General features: G+C 60.7%; 1 protein-coding gene across 4 annotated transcripts; it reads right to left on the reverse strand.

Annotated features, from left to right (window-relative positions):
- Window positions 1-5,192: 5,192 nt before the first annotated feature.
- Window positions 5,193-19,913, reverse strand: GPAT4 (glycerol-3-phosphate acyltransferase 4). 4 transcript variants are annotated; one of them, XM_073324812.1, is made up of 13 exons: window positions 19,800-19,911; window positions 13,919-14,771; window positions 10,666-10,735; window positions 10,096-10,393; window positions 9,549-9,623; window positions 8,841-8,930; window positions 8,641-8,734; window positions 7,917-8,032; window positions 7,521-7,576; window positions 7,145-7,218; window positions 6,585-6,713; window positions 6,418-6,497; window positions 5,193-5,564 (listed from the first exon to the last, which is right to left on the reverse strand). In XM_073324812.1, exons 2-13 carry the CDS (start codon window positions 14,081-14,083, stop codon window positions 5,456-5,458), a joined length of 1,356 nt encoding a protein of 451 aa, XP_073180913.1. In that variant the 5' UTR covers window positions 14,084-14,771; window positions 19,800-19,911; the 3' UTR covers window positions 5,193-5,455. The 4 variants fall into 4 exon arrangements, with proteins under 4 accessions (XP_073180913.1, XP_073180912.1, XP_073180910.1 ...); XM_073324811.1 differs by having other exon boundaries at window positions 7,133-7,218; window positions 19,800-19,908; XM_073324809.1 differs by having other exon boundaries at window positions 6,418-6,713; window positions 7,133-7,218; window positions 19,800-19,913.
- Window positions 19,914-22,273: the final 2,360 nt, after the last annotated feature.

Raw genomic sequence — 22,273 nt, forward strand, 5'->3', positions numbered from 1 at the left:
GGCGGGATATTTTTTTGACATTTTCTAAGCTGCCCGGTGTGGCTGACAATTTTTAATGTACTAACTGCCTGGTCCAGTGAGCTGATTAATTGGTGCTGGGGAGATCAATAAAAAACAGAAAATTAAAACAATTTTAAAGTGATTAAGTAGTTTAACACCTGTCTGCTGCCACGTCAGCACCGGGAGACAAATAAAGCAGGTGGCAAAGGGCCTCCTGCAGCCAGGGAGAGTGACAAATAGTAGCTGTAACCAGCCTGCCCCAACTTGGCTCCTCTGCTGCAGCCCTTCCAGAGGGGGCCAGCTCTGCCCCACAGACCCCTGTGCTGCCAGGGAGGGCTAGCTCACTCCCTTCACCCGCCCACCTAGGCTCCCGCATCACACTCTGGCCTAGCCATGCTCATGTCTCCAAGCCAGGTGACACAGTGGGGCCAGAAGCCTCTCCACACGGACACACTCAGATCTAGAAGCGCAGCCATCGAATGGGTGCTGCTCTACCTACTCTGGGTTACACCTGGCCAACAGGATGCCAGCCTCTCCCCCAGCTATGGGGCTCAGACAGTACCCATAGCCAGGCAGGCCTACCCCGAAAAAACTAGTCATCCCTTTGGTTCCCTCGGCCCCCAGCTCCTGCACCATCTACTGGTTACCCACAGGGAGCTCAGATTGCTGGGGTGGGCGAGGGGGGTGTACCCTAGCCCAGACTGGCATGATAGTCTATTGCCGTTCTCAGCACTGGGGCCTGGCTGGGCACAGACAGGGCACTGCTATGCAGAAGCTCACAGCACAGGAGGCCCAGTGAGGCAGTGCAGGGCACTGCTGCAGAGAAGCTCACAGCACTAGCATCTGAGCTGGGCACTGTGCTGGGGGAGCTCACAGCAGGCTCTCAGTCCTTTTTCTCCCTGAGTTTGCTGGTTCCTCCGTTACCTCCCGATCCAATGCCGCAGCAGTTGTCTGTGCTTGGGCCTGCAGCCCTCAGAGCAGGACAGTGGGATGCAGACGCTGCCCAAGTTAAGCGTTCACAGAAACTCAGGCTGGCAGCTGCTCCGAGCAAAGAACCCTGACGCAGACAAAGTTTCCCTGGCCCCCAGCTCCCTGGCCGGCTGGGCTGTTTGTGTTAAAAGGCAATTGTTTGCAGGTGGTGAGTGTGGGCAGGCAGGCCAGCCTGGCAGGCAGATGGATGGCGTCTCCACTTCAATTCCACATCCCTTTTCTCCCAGACAAACCCCGTCGGATTTTCATAAATCAAAGCGCCAAACTGTTTAATAAAAATTTATTGACTTACAAGTGATTATTTATCAAAAGGCCATTAATAGCAGCTCCTGGAATGATGTGCTACAGGGTGGTGCAGGGAGACTAATAGGAAATCAATGCCGGCAGCAGGGCAGAATGTAGATGAGGGGCCAAGTGCCCCTCGTCCCCATCTCCCCACTGCTGCACCAGCCAGAGCCAGCAGCAGCTGCCTTGTGGGCTGCCCAGAGCGCCCCCTGTTTATTTATCGTTTACAAATGAAATGATCGATACTTTTAATCTAGAGCTAAATTTATTAACTTTCCCATTGGAGAGAGACGTATTGACTGGGGCCACGGGAAGGGGGAGCGTGGCAAGATGGATGTTAACCTGGCCGGCCCGCACCTTGCCTGCCGGAGCCTGCCCAGGCAGCAGGAGGGAGCAGCCAGCCTGGCCGCCTGGGGAAGACATGGTGCGTGGCTCTGCAGCATGGGCACTCACAGAGACACTCGCAGCACCTCAGAGCTGAGGGCAGGAGCAGGGACCCCCAGACATCACCAGCGCGTCCTGTCTCCCCTCCTTACCCTAGGAGGAGCAGGACCAGGGCTCTGTAACAGTGAGGAGAATGATTAGGCACTTCTGGGGACAAGGCCATTGTCTGTAAAGAGCCCCCTACCACCCCTGAGAGCAGGCACTTCTAAGCCCCAGCTGGGGCCTGGCACCAGATCCCTGGTGCCCACGTAACTGCGCTGGTTTAGGTGGTGCTGGAAGGCTTTGGCTGTCCACGTGTTCAGAGCCCAGCCCCACTGCGTGGAGGGAAGGATCCAGCCACTGTGCTCCCCAGCCCCAGGGGCCAGGCCCACACATGAGCAATGCCTGAGAGCTGCAGGAGGCCTGGAGCAGGCTTGGGGATCTGCTGTGGAGAGACCTGGGAGAGGCCCAGCAGGGGGGTGGGCACCAGGGCTGGAGCTGCAGGGGATTGGGCCAGGCTGGGGGGTGCTGCCGTAGGCAGGGCAGGCTCTGTGCCTGCCCCCCCCAGAGGATGCTCCTCTCCCTGCATCAGCTAGTCCCCTCTCCTCCCCAAGCCCCCCGGGGCAGGGGCTCTGGCGTGTGGTGAAAGGGCACCCCCTGTGGGGCCCGGACAGCGTGACATGACCAGGTGTGCACATGGAGGGCCCGATCCCTGCAGCAATTCACAGCTCAGGCAGGGGAGCCTGGGAGACAGTGAGAGGCCAAGGGAGGGTGCCTCAAGCAAAAGCCAGCAGCATGGCCAGCGAGAGCTGAGCCTTTGTAAGGAAGCCTCTGTAGGACAAAGGCCTCGCTCATACCTGTCAGCAAAGGGGTCCCAAGCAGGCCCGCCGCTCAGCAAGGGCCCTGCCCCTTGCACCTGGGTGATCTGCACTAACCCCTTTAAGTACTTGGGCCCTAGGCTTACGCCAACTGCCTATTACATGGGAGTCTGGCACTCATGGTGAGGTGGCCAGACAGCCCAATATTAGGGGCTTTGTCTTATATAGGCAGTTCCCTCCCCCCACCCCCCAAAAAGTGCCCCAATTGTTCACACTTGCTGTCCAGTCACCCTGGCTGCTGGTGGCCCCTCTGGGTACACAAGTGCCCTGGCCAGGGGTGCCTGGTGCTCATGGTGACCCCCTGCATACATGGTGGGGGAGCCTGGTGCTCATCCCAACCCCCCAGGGTACCCAGATCCTGGGATGGGGTGGGCCTGACGCTCACACCAACCCCTGTGCATACATGGGCCCTGAAGTGCTTCAAAACACCGTGCAATGCAGCTGGAACTAGGCTGCGGCTGGGGCTAGAGCCTCTGCCTTGAGGCGGGGGCCACGCAACATGAGGAGAGCAGTGGGATCCCCCAGAGAGAGCCTAGAACCTGGCATAGGGGGCAAAGACTCCCCTTGGAGTGACTTCCAGTGGCTGTTCCTTCCCCCAGGTTAGAGAGGCCCAGTGGAGCAGCGCTGGAGGCCCTTGCCTGGGTTAAGCAGGCATGTTGGTGTGTGCAGTGCCCACGCCAGGGTGCTGGAGCACAGCCCCCTCCCAGCTCGAGGGGAAAGGCTAGGGTGCGGAGGGGCTGGGCCATAGACCCTGTGTGGGAGGCTGGCTGAAGCAGAGCCTGGGGGAGGCACCCAGCACAGCAAGGACTCATGGTGGGGCTCCAGGTCTCAGCATTTGGTGGTATCACTGCAGGGGACTGGCCAGTGGCCCAGCACTGGGGCAGAGGGAAACAGAAGCCAGGCCCTCCAGCCCCCATGTGGGAGGAGCAATAAACCAGCCCAAGTGCCAGAGGGAGGAGAATGGGGCTGTGGGCAACCTCCAGTCAGGACCCACTGCAGCTGGCCCAGGGAGATCTGGGGGCTTGAGCATAGCACCCAGAAGCAGCAGTGACTTTAGGACAAACATGGGCCTGAGCCCAGGCTCACAGCACAAAGGGAGAACAGCCCCTGCGAAGCGGAGGCCTGGGGTGTGCTCAGAGCCAGAGACCACACCAAGCTCTCCTGGTGGGCAGATGGCTCACCCAGGTGGGAACGGCTCTAAGGCTCCCATGGGACTAAGCCCATGGGTCTGGGGATGCACAAGCCTGCCAGGCCCACTCCTAGGTTGCACTGCCAGCATTCCCCATGCCACCCATGTGCTGATCCTGTGAGCACCCACTGGCCCATTGCAGCTGAATCAGCACTTCTGGAACTTCTGGACACCTAACTTCCAATTAATAATCGCCAGCAGCCTCATCCCATCATGGAACATATTCAGAGCACATGGCCAAGGAATCAGCCACAGAAATCCAGCCAGCCAATCCCCCACTTAGGCAGCAGAGCCAGGGCAGTGGGGGGCTGGCTGGCTGCTCAATGGCCAGGGAGAGCAGCCCAGCACTTTTCACTCTCCCATTCCCAGGCTGCTGCTCTCCAACCCATGCCTGGCCCAGCCTTCCCTGACTCTCTCCCCCTTAAGTAAGGCGATAGGACCCTGCAGTTAGGAAAGCAGGAGACAGTGCTAGACTGTAGCTTGGAGGATGCACGGCCCAGAGCAGAGGAGAACGGGCTGCAGCGGAGCGAGGCTGACGGCTCCATGCCCTGGCAGCCGTGGTCACAGCACTCTGCTCAGACAGCGATTTGCAGGGCTGGTGGTTCCACGGAAGGCCAGAGGCAAGCGCACAAGCAGCACTCAGCCCCTGGCAGGCTCCACTGGGGGCCCTGGAGACTGCACTCTCCTCTCACCCTAGAGGTGGTCACGCCATCTGTCTCACCGACCAGAGGAGAGGAGAGGTGGTGCTGCCACGCACAGGCTCTCCTTGGGGTGCTGTGGGCTGTGAAATGGCTGATGCCCTCTACCCCAGAGCTGGTTGCATGGGTGGGGCTAAAAGAAGGGAGTGCAGGGTGCAACCCCGGGGCTGGAATACACTAGGGACACAGGAGACTGGCAGCAATTTGACATTACACTCATGAGCTCACAGCTGCATGTGTCTGCACAGAACTCCGCTCCCCGCAAGGCCTGATGCTGACACAGGGCCCAAGCGTCACCAGCAGGGCCCACTTGCCTCCCTGCACCACACGGTCCCCCCCCCACCGTCCAGGGAAGAAGCTGGGGTGGGGTGGCGCATGTACCTGTATAGCAGCTCTGAGTGCAGGTGGGTCCCTCTATCCCCTGGCTTCCCCTAGAGAGGTTAGAGCTTGGGGGGCTGACACATCCAGCCATAGGGAATTGCTGCACCAGAGGAGGGAACCCTGACGCTGCAGCCATTGGGGCACAGAGCAATGCAACGCGCCCAAGCTGTGCACCTCGGAGGTGCTATTCAGAAGATTCACTGAGAGGGGTGGGCCTACAAGGTCCCTTCCTGCTGTTGAGGTATCTGTGGCAGCAGGGACCCCTCTCCTGGCTGCTGGCAGTAGCCTGGCACTGACCAACTCGCCCCCCCAGCCCCTCCCACTAGGCCCCACAGACCACGGCACAGCTGTCAGTGTTCCATTTAATGCTGGCCCTGCAACGGGCTGAGCTGTAACAGTAACAAGAAGGCATCTTTGCCAGCAGCCACTCGGGGCCTGCAGGCTCCAGGCAGCACAGTGTCTCTGGGGCAGAGCCAGAGGATGGAGGAGTGGGCTGAGCAGCTCTGGAGCAGCCTGAGTCCCAGGATACAACGTGGCTCCAAAGGGGCCCGGGGCAGCGCTGGAGGCAGAGCACTCCAGATGGGCCCGGGGGCAGCGTGCAGGCAGAGAGCTCAGGAGCGGCTCCGGTCCTCATGGTTGCCAACAATCGTCTTGCTGTAGAGTTTCTGCTGCTCCTCCTTGAACGTGTCCTTCACTTTCTCCCTCTTCAGGCCCCCATCCCTGCGGAGAGTCGAGCGATCAGACAGGCTGTGGGGGAGGGCTGCCCTGGACTCACAGTACCTTTCCCCGAGCCCTGTTGGTGCTGGGGCTGCCCTGACCAGCTCTCACACACCTGGGATGGGAGCACTGTCCTCATTTTCCCGTGACTTGGTGAGCCAGGGCCAGAACTCAGAAGTCCCGGGCTCCTGGCCGTGCTCAGCCACCCGACCCCCCGGCAGCAGAGGGACCAACCTGCTCAGCCATTGGCTGCAATACAGGAGCCTGGCTGATGGACTTTCATTCTCAGCCTCTGAAGCCCCAGTGATCGGGAAAGGACACCTGCCTGGCTTGCTATTCCAGGACAGCACCCAGGGGAGAGTTTGTTTAGAAGCAGGGTGTCCCACCGCAAGCTGGCATTCGAGAGCAAGGCCCACACAGCATGAGCAAGAGGCAGCTGGTCTAGGCTGCACGTGCAGCTGCAGGCTCCAGAGGGCCCTGCCGGGGCATGCTCAGCACATGCTTCTCTACAGCATGGATCTGAGGCCTACACACCTCCAGGCAGGGCTCTGTGCACTGCTCCAAGCACCCGACAGCCCTGCCTCTCCAGGATCCCCCAGAAAACTCCACCGTTCCCCTGCACGGTTCAGTGGGGTTTTGTGTGCCCTCAGCCCCCACACTCTGCCTATGGACACGTACTGCACCTAGGAGTTGCTGCCTGCCTCACAACCACAGCCCTCCTGAACCAGGCAGCCAGAAGGCTGGCTCTGGCAGCTGGCCCTCCCTCCTGTGGGCTGGAGCCTGGGAGCAGGGTAAGCCAGGTACCTCTGAGGCCTTGGACCCAGCACTGGGAGGGGAAGTTCTGGTTCTGACTCACCACAGCAGATCCACAAGGCCTCCCTGCCTGGCAATTGCTGACTTCACCCGGTTGGCAAACTGGACAGCATCCTCTTCAGGCTGTGGGAGAGCAGAGCTGTTTAGTACGAGCAAGGGACCCAGCCCTCGGCAGCTCCTCCACAGGCCTGGCACAGCCCCCTCACTCACCTCCCTGGTCATGGGTGGCAGGTACCAGACGCTGCAGACGATGGCCCAGCTGGTCATCATCCTCAGCAGGTAGGTCACCATTCCGTACTTGCTGCTGTTCCAAAAGGCATCTCCAAACTGCGGGTCATACTGCAGAGGGCGAGAGAGCCCATGAGATTGAGACCCACAGCAGGGCTGGCCGGGGCATCACCACGGGCAAGGCCTGTCAGGCTCCCCCAGCCTACAAGCATGGCCAGATCTCTGCTTCCCCACACCCACAGCACAGGTTCATGAGATGAGCCCCAGAGATGCAGGACCATCTCCCTACTGCCCACTACTCAAAGCGGAGAACAGCCCCTCACGCCAAACGGGGCTTCACAGCTTTGGGGCCCTGCTGCAGGGAAGCTGGGTCTATGCCCCTCCAGTTTCCCGCACGGCCACTGGGAAGGGCCTTGTTCTATAGCACCCCTGTTCCCGCCTTCCATAAGCGGCCCTAGCAGGATGGGCTCAATGCAGCCAACCTCCCAGAGGGGCACTGCTGTCTGCCCCAGGCTGGGAGCTGCTTGCACCTTGATGGCTACCGGGTAGACTGTGGCTCCAATTTCAAAGCTTCCCTTCTTGAACATCATCACAGACGTGTTGTTGATGCAGGTGCCTGTAAAGAGATGAGTGCAGCTGCCTCAGCCTCCCTCTGCGAGCATATGCCAGAGTCCTGGCTGGGAACGCGAGGAAGGTGCCCTGGGGTCCCCCCACCATGGCAGTCAGTGCCCAGCACTGTTGTGGGCTCACTTGGCTCAGCCCTGACCTGAGGGACAGCCTCAGAGCTCTGGCAACATTGAGGATGCAGGCCCCCCTTGCCTTGCCCCAGAGGAGAGGGGATGACACACATGCTGGCATCAGCCATACGGCATACTTCACAACCCGCCATGGGTCAGTGTGGCCTGGCCTGCAGCTCACCTTCTGGGAAGATGAGGATGGGCAGTTTGCTCTTGTCCTGGACATGCTCTGTCAGCCTGCAGGGAAAAGAGAGTCACTGACTGGCACAGCTCCCTGGGGCGCCCTGCTGGTTCTGCACCCAGCAGCCCTGAACATACAGTGCGCACCCATTAACCTTCAGTTAGGATGCACTCGCTGGGTGCATGTAATGCCCCTGGGACGGGACAGCTCCCAGGCTCCCAAGAGCCAGCTGGGACAACCAGAACCCTGACAGGAAGCAGGTTCCTCCTCCCCTGGAGCCAGACAGCCCTGGCTCACCCTCCCCAGCCATGCCTGTATGGAGTTGCGGAGAACCCACTGTCTCCAGCAGGCCCTCCCTTCCCCTGCCTGAGAGAAAGCTATTGACTGCTGTCCTACCTTTTGGCCACAAGATGGCGATCCTTGACCTCAGAGCGTTCGAACCAGACATGGGGACACGCCTTCACCACGGCCCTCTGGATCACGCCCATGAGCCCGCCATGGATCTGACCCACCTGAGCCAGAGGAAGATGCAGGTTAAAGTCTTTGCCTTGGCCGGCAGGAGTCACCAGGCAGCTCCTAGCCTCATAACTAGACAGATTTCCCCCTCTGTCCCCTTCCCAGCAGAGGGCTGGAGAGACAGCCCTGCCCCTCCCAGGTGGCTGTTAGGGGAAGGTCACACCTGAGGGGTGATGTGCCAAAGTTGCCAGAGTGGAGCGTCTGGGAGGAGCCCAGATCCTCATCATACACTTTATGCTCAGGGTGGCCAGGCTGAGACTGCGACCTGCCCTTTCCACAGCCAGCAAAGCCCACAGCACTAATGGCAAATGTCCTGGGGCCTCTGGAAGTCCTGCGTCCCCACACCAAAGAAGCACTGGCCTTTGCAACTGGGGTGCCCAGAGGCTGCTGAACCACTGCGGGGAATCAACCAGATGTGAGAGGGGCTGTGTATCCAGGCTCAGGGCCCCAGACAAGCCCATTCAGGTCCACACACTTTGCAAACTCCCTAAGCCTCAGAACACCTTCCTCCCCCCAGGCAGAAGAGCACCGGCTCCATCGTACAGCAGCACAGCGACCTGCTCAGGGCAAAGGCCTCTCTGGGGATAGAGGGAGCAGCCCTTACCATAGCGTAGTAGCCATCGCTGGCCAGGATGATTACGTCAATGGGGGAGGTATGATTAGCCACGCAGATGCCTCCATTTCGGGGTCTGTTTTCCCTAAATACAACACAAAACCAAAATGGGGTGACAAGGGATGCGGGAGCCCAGCCTGAGCCAGGGAAGAGCACGGCAAGGCAGGCTGGGAGACGGTGCTGCCCCTTACTGGTCATGGTAGGTGATGATGGCGGTAAGGGCACGCACACAGATTCGGTAACACATCAGGTGAACGTGTTTGCTCAGGAACTCCTTCCACCTGCAGAGGCAGAACAGAGATTGTTACCACAGACAGCCCCACAAGCCACCCATGCTGGAGTGCCCTACCCTGAGCCAGGAGCTGCTGCAAGGGCCACATGGTGAGCTGGTGCGTTTACTGGGCTGGGGGAGCTTGGGAATACAGGGTGGGGGAGTGACAAGGCTGACCTGACTGTGTACCCTACAAAAGAGTGTACAACAACTTCCCCTCCCCTCATGGAGCATGTGAAGGGCAGAGGTGTTTGTAACTGTACTAACCCAGCCCAACTGGGACACCATGCAGGCTGGCTCCCATCCCATCCATCAGTCCAGCCCAACCCCTTTCCAAGCTAGTCACAAGCTGAGAGAGAAACCCACGAACTGAGAGTGACACTTTGCTCATCTGAGCTGGGCTTTGTGTTTTGCTCCTTTGTAGAGTTCAGGGCTGTGAGGTTTGCCACAGAGGCAAAGTTGTGGCATAGATCCTGCTGTGTCCGTCCCCCCAGGGAGGCAGGTGCCAGTCACCTTGGCCCTTCACCCACAGACATACATCTCGACAGTGGCTGGAATGTAGAGGGGGAGACTCCCCTTCCTGCCCCTCCATCCATACTCCTCCATGTTCAGTGAAGGGCCAACTCACCTTCCACTGGGCAAATATCCCACCACTGTGGTGCCAACCACCAACAAGCTGATGCCTGTGAAGGCCAGGGCAATCCTGCAGGAGGGAGAGGGATGTTACAGGCCAGTGAACAAATTCCATGCAGCCCCGTGGGTGTGAAGCCCTGCTCCTGCCTGCCAGGCAGCAGTCTCTCAATGGACCTGCTGCAGGGTGGGTGTCTCTCTGTGTCCTTGTGCTGCCAGGAGGACCCAGCACCTCTGGCTCCCCTGAGCCAGCTGGGACTGCTGCAGAGAGGATGGGCCCATGGGAATGTACGTGGCCATCTTGAGATCCCCCACCCCAGCTCCCACTACCCTGGCTCCCCGCCACTGATCTAACTACCAGACCACACTCTTTTCCCAGGGCTGAAGACAGAGGCAGGAGCCTCAAGTCCCAGCCCCTGGCTCTAACCATCAGCCCTTGGCCCCTCTCTTGTTGTAGGCAAGACGACTGGAAGCAGCCAACGTGCCAGCCAGTGCAGTGCCAGGGGTGCCCTGCAGGGAGGCCGTTGCCAGGAGCAGCTCCTCACCTGAGTGGCAGCAGGAAGCAGTACCGGATGAGCACACCCAGCCCCCACAGCACAGTGAGGCGCAGGCTGATGTACTGGAAGTTGTAATTGGTCCGGCTGAGCAGGTTCCAAGACTCCAGCTCCTCAGCTGAGAACCGCTTGGTCACCTCGTCGTCCATGATGGTCTCAATGCCCTTGCGGCAGAAGTAGAAGATGTCAGAGAGCTCAAACTCAGGTGTGTCCAGGGCTTTGCTGCTGCCGCTCCGACGGATCTCTTTAATCTCCTCCTCCAGGGATGTGGGCTCCTTTGCAATGATACCTGCAACACGGCCACGTGTTCCAGCGATGGCAGCCTGACAGGCCCGCCCCCTGCCTGCAGGTGGGGCCAGCCCCGGTCCCTCCCTCCCTCCTCCTGCCTGCAGGTGGGGCCAGCCCTGGGCCCTGTCCTAGACATGGGACACCCACAACCAGGTGTGCCCTACATATCTCCCTTGCCCAGAGATAAGGCATTCCCACCCACCCATGACAAGGACCTCCCACATGCACACACAGACATGGAGCTGCTGATGGGAGGGGACGGCAGGCTCTCACCATTTACATAGGGCTTGTACAGTGGGTGGTTCTTCTCCTTGGCACCACGCTCTATCCTCAGCGTCGCCCACTGAAAGAGACACTAGATAAGCAGGCCTTCCAACCCCCCAGGCTTCAAGTCCCTGGCTGTGGGGGCAGAGGTAGGGCTCATTCCAGCAGCTCGAAGAGGGGTTCTCAGCACAGCACTGATGGGAGGTCAGAGCTTACAGAGAGGAGAGAATGGGGATTGGGCTGGGAAAGTCCACTAGCCTACACAGGCAACCAGCCAGGACAGCTGTCTGCTGCGGGACCTGGCTACTAATGAGGATGGTGCATGGGCTGGAGCTGGGGGAGAGCCCCACTGGGAGAGACCGTTGTGCAGGCATCTGCATTCCATTCTGGGCACCATGTCACCTGAGAGATACAGACAGAGCAGAGGAACTTCAGAGAAGAGCAACAACTACCCCAGGGCTGGGGGAGGGCGTTATGGAACACCTCTCCCCAGCCCCAGAGCACGCTCTGCGGCTTTCAGGCAGTCCCATGGCACTTTGCTGTTCCCTCACATGGGTGCCATTGGCTGGACTCCTTATGGACCCTGATCACTTGTTCTTGCCCCTTGGCAGGGGACTCCAGCACAGGGTGATCAGGTGACTAACCCAGCACTATTTTCCGATTCTCTTTTCCTCCCTCATGGAATCAGAGGCTGCATTTCAAGGTTGCTGATGGAACCAGCAGGCCAATCGTGTGAAGGGCTGGGACCCCTCCCTTCTCCCACTTGGCTAACAGCTGCTGCTACTTCTCTGTGCACTATTGCTCACAAACAGCAGCCCTGAGCAGCCTCCAGGCAGCTATCTGGCAGCAACAGCCAGAATCAATGCCCAGATCACCCTTATTCACAGAAATCTCCCCCCTCAGCTGCTCCCCAAGGGCACCAGATAAACAAACACACAGGTTGGATTTCCAGCCAGCCTGCCCGCCCTCCACGGAACCTTCTCGATGGCTAGGCTGGGAAGGGTTAGATTTTTCTCTAAATGTCTATTTCACCATACACATGCAAACCACAGAAAAAAATAATTCCATCGATAACGATCAAAATGTACAGCTAAGCAAAGGGAAAAAGGCTGCTTGAGAACCTATCAGAGTTTAACTTACAGAGATTTACTTTGTGAACTCTGACTTGTGATATTGACAAGTTTGTGTTTTAACCATTATAAAGCTTGAACTTTATGAATCTCAATGTCTACTGTCATTATATAACTGTCTGCCCACCCCCCCCAATTTCCCACAACAGTGAAAAATTAAATGGATAAAAATAAAAAATGCTTAAAAATAAACATTGCTATCATTTGCCAAAGTTAGAGAAATTAAAACCAGAATTCTATCAAACTTGTCCGTATCACACCTGCCTTCTTAATTTGGGCCTTGAAAACAAACTCTTAAGGAGAACAAAATGTGCACACCTACTCCAGCCCCAGTGTCTCCCAGCAGGGGAGCGAGGCCGGAATTGGTGTCCTGGCAGCCTTTGGACAGGTTCCTGTCTGAGGTCAGTCCCTGTTACCAAGGTTTTGGGGGAAAGGGCCCTTGCAGAGTTCTGATCACACCTGCTTTGCTGGCAGCACTGAGCCAGCCCTAAGCCCTGAAAGGCTGATGAGAGCTCCTTCACAGCCAGGCAGACATGTCCTAGGGTAGTCTCCAATCTCCAAGAGCTAAATCCTGGCCATGCCCCATGCTTTGCCAGAGGTCAGAGGAAACACTGCCTCTTGGGCTAGGAGTCTCCCCTGAAACCTCCCACACAACTGGCTAGGTACATCATGGAGCACCGCTACTGCCAGAGGCGAGTACAGAAGTGGCTGAACTTGGACAGACCAACAGTCTGACTTGGGAGAATGACCTAGCTGTCCCCAAAGCTTGCAGAGCTAAGCATGTCGGCCAGGCCTGAGACCCATCACCTCAGGCAGCACCCTCCTTCCTATTATAGACACCAATGGCTGGGCATGAGCATTGCCACACTGCACTCCAGTTCCCTCCATGGAACTTCACTACTGAGTGTAGAGGACACAGCATCATTCTCCTGCGGCCTTGGCCTCCTCCAGCCCCACCTCCTGGGAACTCAGCAGAGTCCTGGGCCTGCATGGACCCTGTCTCGGGGGAGGCCCAGCTTTAAGGCAGCCCAGGAGATCAGACTGTCAAGGGCAGGCAGGAACAGACTGGAAAATTCCACTTGGCTTCTCTGAGCCAAGAAGTGCCGTGAGGGCTCCTGGCTGCCCCTCAGAGGTCAGAGGTCCAGAGAGGACTTCTGGAAACAGCCCCAGCCAGCCAGTTCCACACTGGCTCTACAGCTGGCAACAGGTCCCAGTGCCAGGCAAGTTTCCTTGGGTCAATGGGCAGAGGGCAGCACAGAACACACTGACCACAAGGGGCAGAGCATGTGGCCAGGGACCCTGTAGGGCAGAGAGCCCAGCTGACACCCAGCTTCCTTCACCCAAACTTGTGTTAAAGAAGAGATGCTGTTTCTGCTGCCCCAGGTGAACAGCCCTCCCCAACCCCAGGAACGAGGTGCCTGCTCCTCACCCCGCCCGCAGGCCCTGTTCCCCTTGGTCTCCTCCCACCACGGGGCTGTTCTTGAGAGGTGCTGAAATCTGCCCTTGCTTGGGTCTGCCATGTGTGAGACTCAGGCGTCTCTCTCCAGAGGTTTCAGAGTAGCAGCCATGTTAGTCTGTATCTGCAAAAAGGAAAGGAGGACTTGTGGCACCTTCGAGACTAACCAATTTATTTGAGCATAAGCTTTCGTGGGCTACAGCTAAGATGAAGCATCCGATGAAGTGAGCTGTAGCTCACGAGAGCTTATGCTCACATAAATTTGTTAGTTTCTAACGTGCCACAAGTCCTCCTGTTCTTTTTTCTCTCCAGAGGGGCTCTGCTGCTGTCAGCCAGTGACAATACAGTCTCTGCAGCACTTGTTTACAAGGCCTTTGTCCTCAGCATGGGGGCATTTTGGAATGACCTACAAGCACAGCTCTATGGAGCTGGAGCTGGCTCAATAACAGAGTGTGGCTAAGATGCCTGAGTCACTCCAAAGACCCCCCCAGAGGTTTCTAGCACCAACACTTGCATCACCAACAGCCCAACTCTCATTCAGCAACCCACACCACCACCATCCAGGGACACCCTCTATTTGAAGGCACATGCCCCTGGCAGGGATCTCCCCCAGGCACATGGACAGTGGTCAGGGCACCCGAGCTCCTGCACAGTACATCCTGGAAGCATGACTCACCCGGAAAATCTTTAAGAGTGTTTTCATATAAATCCTGCGGATGCCAAAGGAAACCCCAAAAATGGCTGGCACAATGATGAAAACCAGAAGCAGTGTGAAGAGGACGGTCAGGGAGATCCCCAGCAGGTTAACAACCAGGCTGTCAAAGGGGAGCAGGAGGAACATGATGGAGGGTCCAGGCAAGGCCAACGCCCTGCGACCCTGGGGCCAGGAGAGAAGGGCTGTCCACAGCGATCAGCCAGTCCTCCTGCTAAACAGCAACAGTCCCATGCATGCTCCGAGTCCCCAGCAGGTCACAGACTCCATTCCAAAGTTCACATCCTTTCCTAGCAGCCCACGGGAGGAGGAATGCGAGGGAACCAGACGAGACTGAGCAGCTTGGTCTCTGGGGCTCAGCGTGGCTGGAACATGGAGCGTGGGTTCTTAGAGGGTTTGTGAGTGGCACTGTAACAAGGCAGCTGTGTGAACGGGGATTCCCCCTGTGGCCCACCAAACAAGTCTTGTTGCAGGATGACTCCTGCGCAGCCAGACAGTGGAATTCCCTTTGGCTTGTTGAAGAAGGAACAAGGAGAGGTCTTTTCATAGGGGTGAGGTGGGGTCCATTCCTGATTCCGCATTGGAGGACCTCTGGAAAAATCGGTATTTCTAGGAGCCTGCCACGTGCGGAGCTACTGTCTTTGCCACCACCAGTTCGGAGCCTCTCCTGCCGCCTGTAATAAATATCATTCCAGAGACCTCTGGCATCCACCCATGCTGGAGTCCTTGCGGAAAAGGACAGTGCCTCTGCCCCTGTGAGGGCCCCTGAGCTGTGAGCTGCCTTCTTGGCAAGAGAGCCCCTCACATGCCACCAGTGCTAGGGGAGGAAAGAAAAAACAGAGTCAGGCAAATCAGGTAGCGAGACGTCAACGCACAGAGGGTCTCCTGAGGCCCAGGAGCAGTGAGGCGCTGGATCTGAGAGGGCAGAGTTCAAGCTGAGGACACACTGCTCACAGTGCAGGGTTTGGGAATCAGCAGATCTGAATCCTCAGCTCCTGCCTCACACTGGTACAGCGCAAACAGCTGGGAAGTGGGCTCGCTACCCTCCTGGTCCCTGCATTTTCAGCCTAGGCCTGCAATTCAGATCAGTGCAGGCTCACAGAGGTACTGCATAAGGCCGGTGAGTGTCCAGAGCAGGAGAGCAGCAAATGGAGTGAGGGACCCCCTCCTGACTGATAAGGATATCACCACTCAGCACCTCTATCCTGAGGGATCCCTGAGCACTTTACTAGCTACACCCAGAAACATTTCTTCCACCACTGAACACAGCCTCTCTGGGGTGGGGCTTGGCAGCTGTTTGACACATGGCAGCACTACAATGGACTTTAGGACAGGAAGTGAAGTAATCCTGCAGTGAGAATGAAAGGAGGCTAAATATGATTATCCAAATTGGAACTTGCCAGGTGACTGTGACTAAAACCAAAGTCAGTGTCTCAGTGTTACATCTCATCTGAGAGATGGCACCTCCAGGTGCACAGCATTCTTTGCATCATGCTGGGACACGGCTCAATTCCCACTCCATAGAGAGCTTCTCCCGCTGAATCACTGGGGTGGGGGGAGAGGGCAATTCCCATCCACCTACTGCCCTGTCCTGACCCTCTGATACACAGTGACAGGCAATAGGTGGGGGCACCAAGCCCAGCTCTGCAGGAGGAGTCATTCCCAACCACAGGACAGCTGGGGAAGCAGAAGAGCCCTCCCTTCCCCTTTCAGACAACCCTCCAGCCCCGCTTGGCTTCCCGCTACTTCCCACAGCACACTGGAGGCTCTGGCTGCTGGCTCAGCACCACTGTATCAGGCACTGCTAAGAGCATCCTCTGTGCTGCATGGAATGCCGCCCCAGTAAACCCTGCTCCCCATAGAAGACACTCTCTGCCTATCCCTGCTGCTGCCTTCTTCTCCTATGGGCCAAGCCTTGCTGATCAGTCGCCTAACTCCCCAGAATGTCAGCCCCCTCATGCACCAAACCCAGGAATCCCACGTGGCAAACTAACCAGTCAGCCCAGCCAGCCTACCCACCACCGCCCTGACTCACCAGAAGGTGCCTGGGTGGAGAAGAGAAAGAATTATAGGACTTAATTAGCACATTCCTTCCATGTAACACCCTGTTCTGGCCTAATGGCCCAGTTCAAATCATGCCCTGGCAATGACCAGCAGCACCAGGCATAGTTTGAAGCAACCCTGTTCAGCTTTGCTCACAAGCTTCAGCCACAGAAGTTTCTAGACAGGGTGGTGACACTGTCACTGGGATCTCTAGCTGGTGTCACCCTTGCACGCTCCCTGTGGAACCCAACTGCTGGAATGATTGTCTCAGAGGCCCTCCAGGAACAGCCCAGATCAGGCTGCATAGTTGGCTGCTTTCCCAAGATAGCTCCAAGGGTCCACACCCTGCAGGGATCTCATGCTGATACCCACAGAGTGCAGGCTCCTGTCCTCCACCACCAGCAGGGTCGGATGAGGAACTTTTACCTCAACAACCAGATTTTCATAGTACAATGTTGTACAAACTACAATTACTTCTCACAAGCCCCTGGAAACCAGTCAGGGAAGCACATTCTGCCCATTTTACTCATGGGCAATAGCAGCACGAGGAAAAGGGACCAGCCCAAGGTCATGCTGCAAGTCAGTGAAAAGCTGGGGTTCTACCCCAGAGTCGCCGGTCTCAGAGCTCTGCTCTAAGCACTAAACAAGGGAAACATATTGTTGTGAACACAGGGACCCTGCCAGAACCCCAGGAGAGATCAGCAATCCCTTTCCTCTCAGCAATGGCTCCTAGAACAGTGCCATGCTATCAGGGGAAACCACTCTACGGCCCAGAGTGGACTCAGGTGCTTGCAACCCATTCTCTGCAGCGTGTGTAATCACTGAGGCATCCCAGGGGCAGGACAGGTAAGAGCATCCTCTGCACCGCACACAACAGAACAGCCAAAGGCAGGAGGGGCCCTGCCCCAGGGCATCAGCCTGGTTTCAAGGGCTCGGCAGCAGCACCAGTGCAGGTGTCCGTTCCCTGAAATGGGACGCGGGGCCATAGCTGGACGCCCGCATGGGGGCGGGAGGGGGAGCCGTGACCCCGCTGCTCTGATCCACGCAGCGCGGGCTGGGCGAGCCGACTGGGCCCGCGCAGCGCAGCAGAAGAGGGGAAACCAGGCCGAATGGGCCCAGACCGGGACCCTCCAGTATCTCCCACGCGGAGCCCGGGGCTGCGCAGAGCGCTGGGAGCCGGCGGCGCCATGGGGAAGGGGTTTGTGGGGTGTTGGGACGGGGAGTGGCCCAGAATGGCCCAGCGCCAGGCACTGCACAGGCCAGAGAGCGGGGGGGACCCACTGCGACACGGGAACCCCTCAGTGGGGCCGCAGTGCAGGGCCCACGTGGGGAGCAGCGAGGAGGGAGCAAGGGGAGGGAGTCTCCAATCGGGGCGGGGGGGGGGGCGTTCTGCGCGGACGGCCCCATCTCACAGGACGGCGGGGGGGCGCTGCGCGGACGGCCCCATCTCACAGGACGGCCGGAGGTGGGGTGGGGGGGGGCGCTGCGCGGACGGCCCCATCTCACAGGACGGCCGGGGGTGGGGTGGGGGGGGGCGCTGCGCGGACGGCCCCATCTCACAGGACGGCCGGGGGGTGGGGTGGGGGCGCTGCGCGGACGGCCCCATCTCACAGGACGGCCGGGGGGGCGCTGCGCGGACGGCCCCATCTCACAGGACGGCCGGGGGGTGGGGTGGGGGCGCTGCGCGGACGGCCCCATCTCACAGGACGGTGGGGGGGTGGGGTGGGGGGGGCGCTGCGCGGACGGCCCCATCTCACAGGACGGCGCGGGGGCGCTGCGCGGACAGCCCCATCTCACAGGACGGCCGGGGGTGGGGGGGGGGGGGGGCTGCGCGGACGGCCCCATCTCACAGGACGGCCGGGGGAGGGGGGGGGGCGCTGCGCGGACGGCCCCATCTCACAGGACGGCCGGGGGTGGGGGGGGGGCGCTGCGCGGACGGCCCCATCTCACAGGACGGCCGGGGGTGGGGTGGGGGGGGGCGCTGCGCGGACGGCCCCATCTCACAGGACGGCCGGGGGTGGGGTGGGGGGGGGCGCTGCGCGGACGGCCCCATCTCACAGGACGGCCGGGGGTGGGGGGGGGTGGGGGGGGGGCGCTGCGCGGACGGCCCCATCTCACAGGACGGCCGGGGGTGGGGGGGGTGGGGGGGGGGGCTGCGCGGACGGCCCCATCTCACAGGACGGCCGGGGGGTGGGGGGGCGCTGCGCGGACGGCCCCATCTCACAGGACGGCCGGGGGGGTGGGGGGGCGCTGCGCGGACGGCCCCATCTCACAGGACGGCCGGGGGTGGGGTGGGGGGGGGCGCTGCGCGGACGGCCCCATCTCACAGGACGGCCGGGGGTGGGGTGGGGTGGGGGCGCTGCGCGGACGGCCCCATCTCACAGGACGGCCGGTGGGGTGGGGTGGGGGGGGGGCGCTGCGCGGACGGCCCCATCTCACAGGACGGCCGGTGGGGTGGGGTGGGGGGGGGCGCTGCGCGGACGGCCCCATCTCACAGGACGGCCGGGGGGGGTAGGGTGGGGGGGGGCGCTGCGCGGACGGCCCCATCTCACAGGACGGCCGGTGGGGTGGGGGGGGGCGCTGCGCGGACGACCCCATCTCACAGGACGGCCGGGGGGGCGCTGCGCGGACGGCCCCATCTCACAGGACGGCCGGAGGTGGGGTGGGGGGGGGCGCTGCGCGGACGGCCCCATCTCACAGGACGGCCGGGGGGTGGGGTGGGGGGGGCGCTGCGCGGACGGCCCCATCTCACAGGACGGCCGGGGGGGCGCTGCGCGGACGGCCCCATCTCACAGGACGGCCGGGGGGGTGCTGCGCGGACGGCCCCATCTCACAGGACGGCCGGGGGTGGGGGGGGGGCGCTGCGCGGACGGCCCCATCTCACAGGACGGCCGGGGGGTGGGGTGGGGGGGGCGCTGCGCGGACGGCCCCATCTCACAGGACGGCCGGGGGGGCGCTGCGCGGACGGCCCCATCTCACAGGACGGCCGGGGGGGCGCTGCGCGGACGGCCCCATCTCACAGGACGGCGGGGGGGCGCTGCGCGGACGGCCCCATCTCACAGGACGGCCGGGGGGGCGCTGCGCGGACGGCCCCATCTCACAGGACGGCCGGGGGGGCGCTGCGCGGACGGCCCCATCTCACAGGACGGCCGGGGGTGGGGGGGGGGCGCTGCGCGGACGGCCCCATCTCACAGGACGGCCGGGAGGTGGGGTGGGGGGGGGCGCTGCGCGGACGGCCCCATCTCACAGGACGGCGGGGGGGCGCTGCGCGGACGGCCCCATCTCACAGGACGGCGGGGGGGTGGGGGGGGCGCTGCGCGGACGGCCCCATCTCACAGGACGGCCGGGGGGGGCGCTGCGCGGACGGCCCCATCTCACAGGACGGCGGGGGGGCGCTGCGCGGACGGCCCCATCTCACAGGACGGCGGGGGGGCGCTGCGCGGACGGCCCCATCTCACAGGACGGCCGGGGGTGGGGGGGGGCGCTGCGCGGACGGCCCCATCTCACAGGACGGCCGGGGGGGCGCTGCGCGGACGGCCCCATCTCACAGGACGGCGGGGGGGCGCTGCGCGGACGGCCCCATCTCACAGGACGGCGGGGGGGTGGGGGGGCGCTGCGCGGACGGCCCCATCTCACAGGACGGCGGGGGGGGGGGCGCGCACTCCCTGCAGGCCAGGGGGTGGGGGATAACGGTTTTCCATTGCCGCCCGGGCGGGACTCTCCCCGGGGCTCGGCGGCAGGGAGCTCCCAGGGATCGCGCAGGGTATGTAAAGCCAGGCCGAACCGGGCCAGTGTCACTCACCTGCCGCCGCTACCGCCGAGCTCCGGCTCCGCCTCCCCCACGTACCGTGCGCGTGCCCCCCTTCGCCCTGCGTTACGTAAAACGTCGCTCGCGCGGCCCGCACGGAGACGCGTCAGGCACTGCGCGGGGCGGAACGCGGAACTCGGGGGCGTGTCCTGCGGGCGCCCCGCCCTCTGGGTGCCGCCTCAGCCTCGTCACGGCAGTCACATGGCCGCGACGTGGTGACGTAGTCAGAGACGCAAGGCGAACGGCAACCCGCGGCACGAGGGCCCGGGCCCCGGCCCCGCCCACCGCGGGTGCCGGCCTGTCCGGCAGCAGCTGTCCGCTGTAGTGATGCTTCCGGCCCAGCAGAGGGCGGCGGCGCCACGGCGTCCCGGCGAAGGGACACGCCGGGGGCGGGCACAGAATGGGGGGGGGTCCCCTGGAGAGCGGGCCGGGCCGGGCCGGGCCGCGCCGCACCCGGGCGAGGCGCCACGGCTCGGGCAGGGGCAGGTGCTGAGCGCTCCCAGGAGCCTTGGCCGCCGCGACGCCTTCGCCCCGCCCGGCCCCTGGCCCAGTGCCGAGGTGGGGGGTTTCCGCACTCCCCCCCCGCCCGCCCGCCCGCCCGGGGGCTGTTTCTCCGGCCCCAACACGGACCTTTCCTGTGGTCGCTACAACCCTGGGCAACCCCGTCCCGCCCCCCCAGCCAGGCAAACGCCGTTCAGCGGGAAGACACCGTGATGAACTAGGTCTGGCCCTGTAGCGGGTGCAGGGTGCAGGACAAAGCCCCAGTTCCGTTACTGAGCGGGGTGCCAGACCTGCTGCCAGCCGTCTCCCTTCCTCCTGCCTCACTTCCTTCCTCGGGCCTGTAAAAGCGCTGATGGGGTGGGCGAGGGAAGAGGTTTAATGACAACGCGGCGAGACTAAGGGGGCAATTGTTAGCTATATAACACGGCCTAGGACACATTAAAAAACCCTTTAACCCTGAGCCCCAGTCCAGGACCCACCCCTGGCAGAGGAGAAGCTGTTTATGATGAGAGGAGAACATTACTGCTCTTTGCATCTCCCAGCTAGGGGTTAAGGTTGGGGGCTTTTAAGGGTTTTTAGGCCTAACTCGATAGCCACACACCATCTGAACACTTTGCCTTTGCTAACCTGCAGATTGCAAGTCACGCAGCCAAGCCTGGCTTGTTGATTTGTGATAATGGTCAAGGCCATTATAGGCAGAGGTGCTTTAATTTACTTACCAAGCTGCCAGTAAAGTCTGGTTTCCCACCTGAGCAGGGGACACAGGAGTAACATGGTAGGGGAGTGCTAGTTAGGCTGCAGTCATGGCAGATCTGAGGCTCTTCCTAGGGCTTGTCTACACTACCAAGTTTTGTTGACAAAACTTATGTCAACACCCAAAAGTCGACAAAACAAAAATTGCCAAAGGGTGTTCACACTTGCTCCCTCTGTCGACAGATCGTGTCCACACTGGGGACACCATCATCGACAGGGTGAGCAATGCACGATGGGTATGTATCCCACAGTGCCCCGTTGTGGGAAGCAAGAGCCGATCGCGGTGCATCTTGGGATTCTCTCTGAGTTCTCCCACAGCCCCCTCAGCTGCCCAGAGCAGCATCACGCGTAGCTCTGTGAAAGCAGCACAGCAGTCTGTGTTCCCAGTGCAGTGCAGGGCAGGACAGGAGCATTCCCAAGATTTGCTCTTTCTTTGTTCCCCCAAGGGAGCGGCACACAGATACTTCCCGGAGCTTTGAAAGGGGAGGGGCGCATGCCTGCAGGGCAGCAGAGATCAAACCACTGAGCAGAGCAATCAGGGCAGGCATTGTGGGATACTGGCAGAAGCCAGTTCTGTGGACAGAACAATCAGCAGCATGTACACGCTCTTTGTCGACAATAAAGGGAGGGGAAAAGATAAGTCTCTCAGAGGGGTGGAAGTTTTTTTTTATGGCCAACGCTCTTGCTGTTTTGTCACCAAAAGGCAGTTTTTGGCAACAAAACTTGTCAGTGTAGACAAGCCCCTGTAGCCCCACTGACCACCCCTCCCAAGGGAAAGGGCCTGAATCAACCTAAACTTGCTCAGCTCCTCCCAACAGCACAGGGAGCTCTGGCAGTTGTTGAGAAGAATGGGGGCTGCCTGCCCTAGGGGAAATCAGGGCCAGGGCTCCTTGTTCTGTAACAGGCACAGCATGATGGGTTGCTTTCGGTGGTGCTCTGCGTTCCACCAGCCACACACCAAACACTGCACTCAGTAGCATATGCTGCAGGCAGCCAGACCGGGGGGGGGGGGGGGGGGAACTCCTACCTGGGGGACACTGTGCTGTAGGAGCCGGCATGCACCTGTCACTGACTGCACCACAGCTGCTGGCCTCTTTGAAGACTGCAAGCTGCAAAGGGGCATGCAAAGAGCTGAAAGGGACAGTATTTGGTGGTAGGAGCTGGGTCCATGCAAGGTGAGTCACCTAGGACCCAGGTACCTGCCTGGAGCTGTA

Source organism: Lepidochelys kempii, chromosome 26 (genome assembly GCF_965140265.1).
Source record: "Lepidochelys kempii isolate rLepKem1 chromosome 26, rLepKem1.hap2, whole genome shotgun sequence".
Classification (NCBI taxonomy): Eukaryota; Metazoa; Chordata; order Testudines; family Cheloniidae; genus Lepidochelys; species Lepidochelys kempii.